Raw genomic sequence first — 9,794 nt, 5'->3', positions numbered from 1 at the left:
CATTTCAAAATGGGTCACTGAAACTTACTGTACTATAAGTTTCAGAGAGACAAGGTCAATCTCTTTTTGTGTTTTATCTCCTTTATCCAGAGGGTGCGTACTTAACATTTGTTGAATACACAAATATCACTTGCTGATAATGAGCAATGATCCTTAACCTTGAGTTATTTCATGCCCTCATTTGTAAGTGGGAATAATATTTTTTCTGCCTCCCTCAAGAGACATTGTGGACATCAAACTAGATGGTCATAAAATAAGACTCATGTCATTAGGCACTGTCACTACAGAAGTCAAAAAACCCGCCTTCACACTTCATGCCTTTCTGGCATTCACATACAGTGGACAGACACATATTAGTGCCAGGAAGTAAATGATGATTCAAATGGCATTGTTATGGAGAAAAGAAAATGGAGTTTTGTGGAGTGGGTGTTCAATTTTCCAGTAGTAACATCAGTGAAGTATTTATGAAAAGATGATCTTTGTAAGCAAAACACTGAAGGAGGATGTGAACAAGCAATAAGCTTATTTTAAGAAGGATATTCTAGGAAGGGGAAAGAACAGAGGCAAAGTTACCATATGCGATCTTTCTTTGGAACTGCTAGTGATGTGTGCATTTGTACAGATTTCAAGCAGAAGAATTCAAAAGTCCAGGCTTAGATGTTCTGTAAAAGGTAAATGAGTCACTTCTTCGAAAGCCTGTTTCATCTCCACCTATGAGTTCCCACCAAGAATATCAATACCCTCTGCTGCAGAACAGGAGTCAGTGAATAGTTGCAGCATCATATTCAGGAAGGGTCTCGCAGGAAATTACTTTTGAAACAACATATTTCTTGAAATGACACACATTGGCGGTGTGGCTTAGGAGACAATTTCATATTTGTTTGCACCCAGGAAACCCCAGAGAGAATGTAGATAGTGGTCCCCAAGACAGAGAAAAATGGGGGAAAAGAAGGATCAGGTTGTGGACATTTCAGATTTTCAGATTTATAAAGATACTAGAGGAAATTGAACTTGGGGGTTATATTTACCAAACATCTTAATTGTTGCATGTCATTTAATTACTGCCTATTGAATCTGAAAATGTCTTGACTCATGATCTGGGTGACTTGTGTGGGAATCAGAAATATCCACTTGAAAGTAGGGCAGTAGTTCCGATAAGTGGGGGAGGCAAAACAAAACAAAACAAAACAAAAGGTGACAAATAGCATGTGCTTACATAGAAAGAACATCACAATGACCCAGCTGCCTGTATCAACACCAAGCCAAAGGTGAGCATTCTGAACAATGGGTCATTGGTTTAGTAGCTTACAACCAGGGAGAGCCAACCCTAATGGAGAAAGGACCAGCAAAGGAGGCTTACAAGGAGAGTAGAAAGCTGCAAATGGTAAAACCCAGAATGAGGATTAACTACACAATCTACAGGGTCCAGTGCAAAATCAGTATGTAATTGATCATTGTTCAAAAATTATTAAGCATTTCAAGATGGTGACAGCAGAGCATAAAACCTTTCTAAATAGGTTTCTGAAACAGGTTGAGGTCAATTGCAGAAGTTGCTGGCCAATGAAGCTCAGTATTCCTGGAACACAGAGACTAACAGAACGGATGATGGGGGATAGAAGGTGATCATCCTCACCTCTGTGAACAGAGAAGAAAAAGAAGGAGTAAGTGAAGAAAAATTGAAAATCCAGATAGAATTCAGCCCGCTGAGAAAGTGCTAGAGGGCAACACAGCTCAATGGCCTAGCTGTACAGGAAATTTGTAGCCCAATCAATTATAAGTGAATGACAAAAGACATTTTTTCTAAAAACAAATGATCAAAAGTTAAGAAAACTCTTATCAAGAATTCATTGAAATAATGCATCTTAAGCATCTTTTTCCTCCTTTAAAAAATGTGAATCTCATGAAATATTTAATGAAACCATTGAAACTACGGGTCCTCAACCAGGATTAACACACAAACTCAAAATCTTCACCTACAAAAATAGATAGATCATAGAGTGTGTGCGTGTGTGTGTGTGTGTGTGTGTGTGTGTGTGTGTGTGAGAGAGAGAGAGAGAGAGAGAGATGTAAAGGACTCATATATTGCCTTATTCTAACTACAAGAACTTTTCTGTTGGAGTGAACTTAATCCCATGCCAGAAAATGTCCTTGCATTTTTCTATGGAAATAGAACTTTTACCTTTTTTTGCTCTTTTGCACCAGTGGCAGCTCTGTTAAATATCACCCAGGGAGTTCAATAGAAATTTCAATAAGCCTCTTGTCAGAAAAAGTTGCTCAATTCAATGACAGGACATGAGCACAGAAGGGAATGCATTGGGCATATTTCTAGCAAACAGGTGCAAATTTCTTTGTCATAGTTTGACACTTTCAGCAATCGCCTCCTGACATAAAATGAAAAATACAAAAACACAAAGACTTACTTCTCATTGTGAAATGCAACTATTTTTCACCTCTGATTGAGGAAGTTTACTGAGGCCTTTCTGAGCTGTAAAAAGTCACTATATTTATACCAGAATGTGTGAGGTCGGGGCAGGTCTTAATGCAAGTCTCAGAAGGATTGAAGAATAGCAGCAATGTGTGTTATGTGAGGAATCACACCTGTGAGGATTAATCAGGACCTCTGGGATCAGAAAGATAATCATATGCTCAGCCTTATTTTCCATAATTTCAGGTTTCCTATTTGCCCTAGGAGCTCTGGGGAGGAACACTAACTTTTCATTCTCAAATCTTAGCAAAGGTCTTATTATTCATTATTTTTCTCTACCCTAAACTGTTTCCTCTGTTAAAATCCAGAACTCTCAGAATTTCCCTCTGATGATTATTGAAGGTTAAAGGAGGGTCAGTCATAAGCAGCACTGTGAAAAACACAAGTCATTGGCAATGATTTCTGAATATGCCCTAGGTGTTCATGAGACTCGTGTAAGTAATTAAAATGTTTTCAGAATAACCCTAAGAGGCAGGGGACCCATCCTTAACTTCCAGATGAAGATAGAAGCTCCACTAATTGAGCATGGATTGACACCTCCCCTAGAGCCACATAGCTACTAAGTGGCAGGGTAGAGTTGGATGCCCATCCTCACATGCAAGGTGGACTCTGTTTTCATTATGTAAGTAGCTGCCATTCCTCAACCTGCAGTCACACTTTGTCTTTCTGTCCATCTCTGGCTGTAAATATTCCCTGAGCTTCTTACCAGTCTGATGGGCGACTCTCCCTGAGCTGGTTCCTGGGCCTGACTCAGTTCCACTGTGCACCTTCTTCATTCCCAGATCCAAGTTGCTTCTGGCAGTAGGAAAGGCGCATATAGATGCGTACTCCAAAGATGCTTTCTCTGCCTTCTTAGAACCAAGATTTACCTCCCTCCTCCATGTGCTCTTAGGGCTCTGCCACCATCCCTGTCTAACACATTTCGTTTAATTACCTACCAATATTTCTCTTGACACCACAGCACTGCAACCCTTACAGGCAAGATCTTTGATCTCAGCAATTTACACAGGCCTTGGGATATGAATGTTCATCAACAGATACTTGCTGAATAACTTAAGAAGTATGCCATGTGTACTTATTTCTGTGAATCCAAAGCAAGTCTTGGTTATTCTTTCCTGTAATTTCACATTTTACTAAGCATACTTCCTTCTCCCTCAGGAATGAAATCTGTATGGAGATGAAGTGGAATAGTGACTAATTTATTTAAGAACCACAGGAAAGAAATCAGAATGGGGGTATTTTAAATACCGGTGATTAGCATGTGTGGTAGAGCCTCTCCCTAAAGAATGTGGTGAAAACCTCAACAAGGGAAAGCATCCTGGCTCTGTGTAAGTGAGCCACATTCCTCAGGACTCTGTACCATAGACACCCATTTAGACTGTATGTTACTATAAATGGGAGACAAAGAACCAAAAATTGTACAAAAGGCAACCCTCTGCTGTTCTCAGACACTAGCCTTTTGGGTATTAGCCCACTGAGCCCTGAAGCATGACAAATGAAACTGCTTCCTGGACAGAAAAGCCTCAGTGTCCCATCTCTCTGTGTAAGAATCCTGCAACATTTCACGGGGCCTCACCTGCAATTTGGAGACAGTGCATTCTCAGCTCCTTTGTCATTAGGGTGCAAAACTCAGAGCACCAGAAGAAGCCACCTCAACTGGTGGCAGTGGACCACTCAACGGTCAAATACTAGCCCCCCCTGGCAAGCTGAGCAAGAACCCTGGGTGCACAGTGGAACCGAGTCAGTCCCAGGAACTCACTCAGGGAGAGCCGCCCATCAGACTGGCAAGAACCCAGTTTCATTTTGGTAGATCTGCACCTACGAGACAGAAGCAGAGCCTGATCACCTCCCAGAGTTGCTTCCCAGCAGTTGCATAAGAAATGAAACAGCTACTGCAAGGCGTTGGGTGCTGGGCTGTGGGTTGGGTCCCTTGTGTGAGTGTGTGCATGAGAAGGACAGCACAAAGGATCTGACCTGACCAATGGGCAGCAGCGAGGGTTGAGTCCTGATCTACAGTTCCACTTTTACCTCATGTGAGTTAGGGCAGCATCAGGCATCCTGGGGGATCTGATCTGGGTCAGAGTTTGATACTGAACCTGCCAGTGCTAAAAGGCACCTGAAATATCTCTGTGAAGAGAGAGGCTGGAAATGAATGAAGCAACTTTGTGTCCTCACCAAATTAGTCCCTCCCTTCACCTTTTTCCTCTCATGCATGGATGTTGTCCATTAGGGGGTGGAAATGGGTGAAAAGCAGAATAAACCTACACCCCTAAAGCATATGTTGAGGAATTTCAGAAAGGCATGTTTGTTCAGGAGATTATGGTGTGAACTTAACTCCTGCAAAATTCCAAATATTCTGGGAAATTGATTGGCCATCTTTCATAGTGGGCTGTCAATTCAAGGGCTCACTTGATGAGGACCTAGTTGGCTTAGTGTTCCAGTTTGTTGTGGAAGATCCAGGGCACTCCAACCAATTTCCTTACATTGACTATTGGTAAGACCTAGTTCTATCCTGGCTGCCTTGGATACAAGACTGGGTTGAAGAAAACTGTAAAGTTATGATGGTATGTGTGATGGCTTCCACCAAATGCCAGCCAAGAACTGAACAACCCATACTGTCAGGAGAGCCTAAGGGGACCCCACTACTCTTATGTCCTACTGTACCACTCGTTGCCACATGGACTCTGGCTGCCCCACCTGCCATAACCCCACCAGAGTCTGTACCTAGATCAAAGACCTCACCAAGTCTAGTACCATGTGCGTCTCTGCATGTGGACAACTCACCAAGGCCACCAGTCCTAACCCCATATTCCCATCCCAGAAGATCAGACCAGCGGAAACAATCCCTCCCTGGAACAACACCGGGGAGCCCTGTAGATATCACTGAGGGAAACTAGGGGACCCATCTATTTTGATCAGGAAGGCCAGATCCTGGGAGGCCTGATGTTTTTTATACCAACCTTTTACCACTAAGGACCTCGTAAATTGAAAACACCGTACTCCCTTTTATATGGAGAAGCCCCAAGTTATGACTAAACTAATGCAGTCTATAATTCTAATCCATAAACCTACCTGGACAGACTGCTGCCGTCTCCTCCTGACCCACTTCAACACAGAAGAGTGTTGCAAAAGGCCCAGGCAGCCCTACAATGGCTAGAGGAGGTTGCCCCACTGGGACGCTAGGCATTCAGGCTAATACCTGGGCTCCCTTTTCTGGGGAGGACCCCAAATGGGACCCAAATGACTCAAGCATAAATGGAGGGCTCGTAAGGACTGAATGGTAGCAAATGTCCTTCTAAATGGCATAAAGAAGAGATGGGGGAGGCCATAAATATGAGTAAATCATCAGAAGGGCTCCAGGCACTCAAGGAGAGCCTGAACTATTTCTATGAGAGACTGTGTCAGGCATTTGTCTCTACGTTGCTTTTGATCCAGAGGTGCCTGTTAAACTAGGGGCAGTCATTGCAGCTTTCATAGGTCAGACAAAGGGGACAGCCAGCACAAGCTGCAAAAGCTAGAGGCCTTTCACTGGTTGAATGCTGGTCAATTGCTGGAATTAGCAACTAAGATGTTTTCCAACGGTGACCAGCTCGGTGCAAGGAAAGGACACTGGAAAATGCAAAAAAAAAAAAAAAAAAAAAAAAAAAAGGCATATTTGTTAGCTGCTACCTTCATGGACAGTTGAAATGCTCCTGGAAGGGTGACACCCAGGGATCAGGCCAGGGCCAAAAAGGGGAACAGCAGGGAGGATCTTTTTGCCCAGGACCAAAGCTAGGACAAAACAGTGTGTTCACTGTTGTCAAAAGGCCCCTGGAAATTGAGTGATCTCTGCATCTGGGTAATTCTCAATAGGATCTCAATCAGAAAGAAAGAAACCATATGGTCCAAGGCCAGTATCCAACACCATCATGGGCTCACGGACACGAAGATGATTATATGGGGCTAACCAACATAGAGGACTATGGAGAAGACCTGGACAGACGGGGCTTCATTTTGTTAGGCTCCAGAGCTTATGGTCTGAATGAATGTGGGGGGCTGACCCATCAACTTCATGGTAGATACTGGGGTGAAACATTGTGATGGCCCAATCTGTGGGCCACGTTTCACAGAGACAAACCACCAATGTGGGGGCCATGGGCAATCAGATATGCCATCCTTTCCCGCTGCCTCTACAATGTAATTTAGGCAGTCATGAACTCATCCATGAATTCCTATACCTCCCCCTCTCTGCAGTGGCTTTAATAAGCTGGGACCTGTTAGAAAGGCTTCAGGCTCAGATAACTTTCAACTCCCACAGACAAGCTGCCCTGATCCTACAAAGCCAGAAGTAAAGATTATGACTCTCACAATTCCCCAAGGGGATTAATGGTTCCTCTTCAGTCTCATGAAGGAACCACAAAAGGATCCTGAGCTGCCCTCAGAGTTCCGGGGCTGTTGACACTGGACAACCCACCAGGACTGGCCTGGAATTGTAGAACTAAAGCCAGGGGAAGAGCACATTCACCAAAAACACCATTTCATCCCTCTTAAGACACAGATGAGGATACCGAAGCACCTGGAGAGACTTCTAAAATATGGGATCCTGCGACTCTGTCCGTCATCTTGGAACACACCTCTCCTACCACTCCAAGAGCCAGGAACCAAGGATTATCAGCTGGTTCAAGACCTGTGTGCAGCAAACCGGGTCACCATCACCCTGTACCTGGTTGTCCCAAACTCATACACTCAATTGGGCCTTATGCTCCCCAAAGCTGTCTTTTTCACATGCCTAGACCTCATGGATGCCTTCTTCTGTCTCTGCCTGGCCCTGCAGACTCAACCACTCTTCACCAGTGGGAGAATCCTGAAAATGGTGGCAAGGGCCAGTTGACTTAAACTAGATTTCCTCAGAGGCTCAAAAGCTCCCCAACTAGTTTTGGCAATACACTAACCTCAGACCTAAGAACCATCCCAGGGGATCAACATGACTGTGTCTTCCTTCAGTATGTGGATGACTTACTGCTGGCTGAAGGCTCTTGGGAGGATTGCATTAAAAGAACTCGGTATCTCCTTATCCTCGTATGGGAGACTGGCTATAAGATCTAAAGAGCAAAAGCCCAAATCTGTCAAAGAAAGTCAAGGACCTTGTCTTTCACCTCTCCCAAGGGCAGTGCCAACTCTTTTGGAGAGAAAAGAGGCCATTTGTTCAATCTGGCCCTGTCGACTCAAAGTTAGGTTCAGGAGTTTCTCAGGTCCAGGTATCTGTGGAATTGAATATCTAACTTTTCTGTCTTGGCAGAACCCCGTTAAGAGACCACAATTGGATAAAAGCAGAAAAGATATTTGCAAATCACATATCAGATAAAAACTTAGTATCCAAAATCCATAAAGTGCTTATAAACCTTAACACCCCCCAAAAACAGGAAGAAATGGGCAAAAGACATTAACAGACACTTTTCCAAAGAAGACATCCAGATGGCTGAAAGACATATGAAAATGTGCTCATCATCACTCATCATCAGGGAAATACAAATCAAAACCACAATGAGATACCTCTTCACACCTGTCAGTATACTAAAATTAACAACTCAGGTAATGACAGATATTGGCAAGTATGCAGAAAGATGGGAACGCTTTTGCCCTGATGGTGGGAATGCAAACTAGTGCAGCCACTCTGGAAAACTGAATGGAAGACTTTCAAAAAATTAAAATTAGAACTACATTATTACCCAGCAATTGGACTGTTAGGTATTTATCAAAAGCATATAGGTATGCTCTTTTGAAGGGGCACATGCACCCCCAACATTTATAGCACTGCTATCCACAGTAGCTAAAGTATGGAAATAGCCCAAATTTCCATTGACAGATGAAAGCATAAAGAAGATGTGTGTACACACACACACACACACACACACACACACACACACACACACACACAATGGAGTATTACTCAGCAATCAAAAAGAATGAAATCTTGCCATTCACAATCATGTGAATGGAACGAGAGTGTATTAGTCTAAGTGAGATTAGTCAGTCAGAGAAAGACAAAATCATATTACTTCACTCATATGTATATTTAAGATACAGAACAAATAAAAATAAGAGAAGGGAAGCAAAAATTATATAAAAAAAGAGAGAGGAACAAAACATAATAGACTCTTAAATATGAAGAAGAATCTGAGGGTTGCTAGAGGAGTGTGGATGGGGACATGGGCTAAATGGGAAAGGAGCATGAAGGAGGACGCTTGTCAAGATGAGCACTGGGTGTTCTAAATAGGAGATTAATTAGTTTACTCCTGAAATCATGATTGTACTAGAGACTGTCTTGGATGCAAATTGAACAACAAATTATTTAATTTAAAAAATAAATATATCTAAGCAAGTGAGTTGAAAGTATCTTTATCTTGTTTATTGTAGTAAACAATAAGAACATAGGAATGTTTAATGCCATAACAAGTGAGAATTTTCAATTAGAACAGTACTCCTCAAATTTAATGTGTTTCCCAATCACCTATTATTTGATTAAAACACAGATTTGGATATAGTCGACCTAGGGTGCCTAATTTGGTGCTACTACATCTCTAACAAAGTCCAAGGTGATGCTGCTGCTCCTGGTCCAGGGACCACATGTTCAGGTGCAAGAATGTAGATTAGTAAGTGAACCTCATTTCCCCCCCCAGACCTCAGATTTTAGCTGGGATATTTGGGGCATATTCATAGAGAATGTAAAAATACATCATCAGAATGCAAAGATGTTGAACCAAAATTTTGCTTCTGATTTAGTGAAAATCAGAGTCAGTCCCAACCTAGTGACCTATTTCTTCTAAGGACATTTTTCAAGGCTTGCTTGACATCTTTGTTCCGCAGACTGTACATCAATGGATTCAGCACTGGACTTACAAAAGTGTAGAAGACAGCTATGATTTTGGATTCCTCAACAGTCTTATCTGTTGGTGATCTTACATACATGCAGAAGAGCGTCCCATAAAATAGGGTCACAGCCATCATGTGGGAGCCACAGGTGGAGAATGCCTTGTGCCTTCCTTCTGCCGATTTAATCCGGAGGATGGCACGAATAATGAAGGCATAAGACACCAGGATGATGCTAAGGGAGTTAGAGAGGTTGAAACTAGCTGATATGAACATGGCGTGCTCTTTGATGAAAGTATCAGAGCAGGAAAGCTTAATCAGGGGCGGGTCAGCACAGTAGAAGTGGTTGATGACATTGGATCTGCAGAAGTTCAAGCGAAAGGTCAGGATGGCCTGGAGCAGCCCATCTGAGAAGCCATAGACATAAGGAAATGTGGCCAGACAGATGCAGGTACGTCTG

General features: G+C 42.8%; 1 protein-coding gene across 1 annotated transcript in view; it reads right to left on the bottom strand.

The window, feature by feature from the left end:
* Positions 1-9,259: 9,259 nt before the first annotated feature.
* The window catches only part of LOC115271796 (olfactory receptor 5M11), a 1,244-nt gene continuing 709 nt past the window's right edge, over positions 9,260-9,794 (bottom strand). The window contains exon 2 of the mRNA XM_029914750.1: positions 9,260-9,727. Within this exon, the coding sequence (XP_029770610.1) occupies positions 9,260-9,727 (468 nt within the window). The remainder of the gene's footprint in view (positions 9,728-9,794) is intronic.

Source organism: Suricata suricatta, chromosome 11 (assembly GCF_006229205.1).
Source record: "Suricata suricatta isolate VVHF042 chromosome 11, meerkat_22Aug2017_6uvM2_HiC, whole genome shotgun sequence".
NCBI classification, from domain to species: domain Eukaryota; kingdom Metazoa; phylum Chordata; class Mammalia; order Carnivora; family Herpestidae; genus Suricata; species Suricata suricatta.
This window is presented reverse-complemented; position numbering and strand designations above follow the sequence as displayed.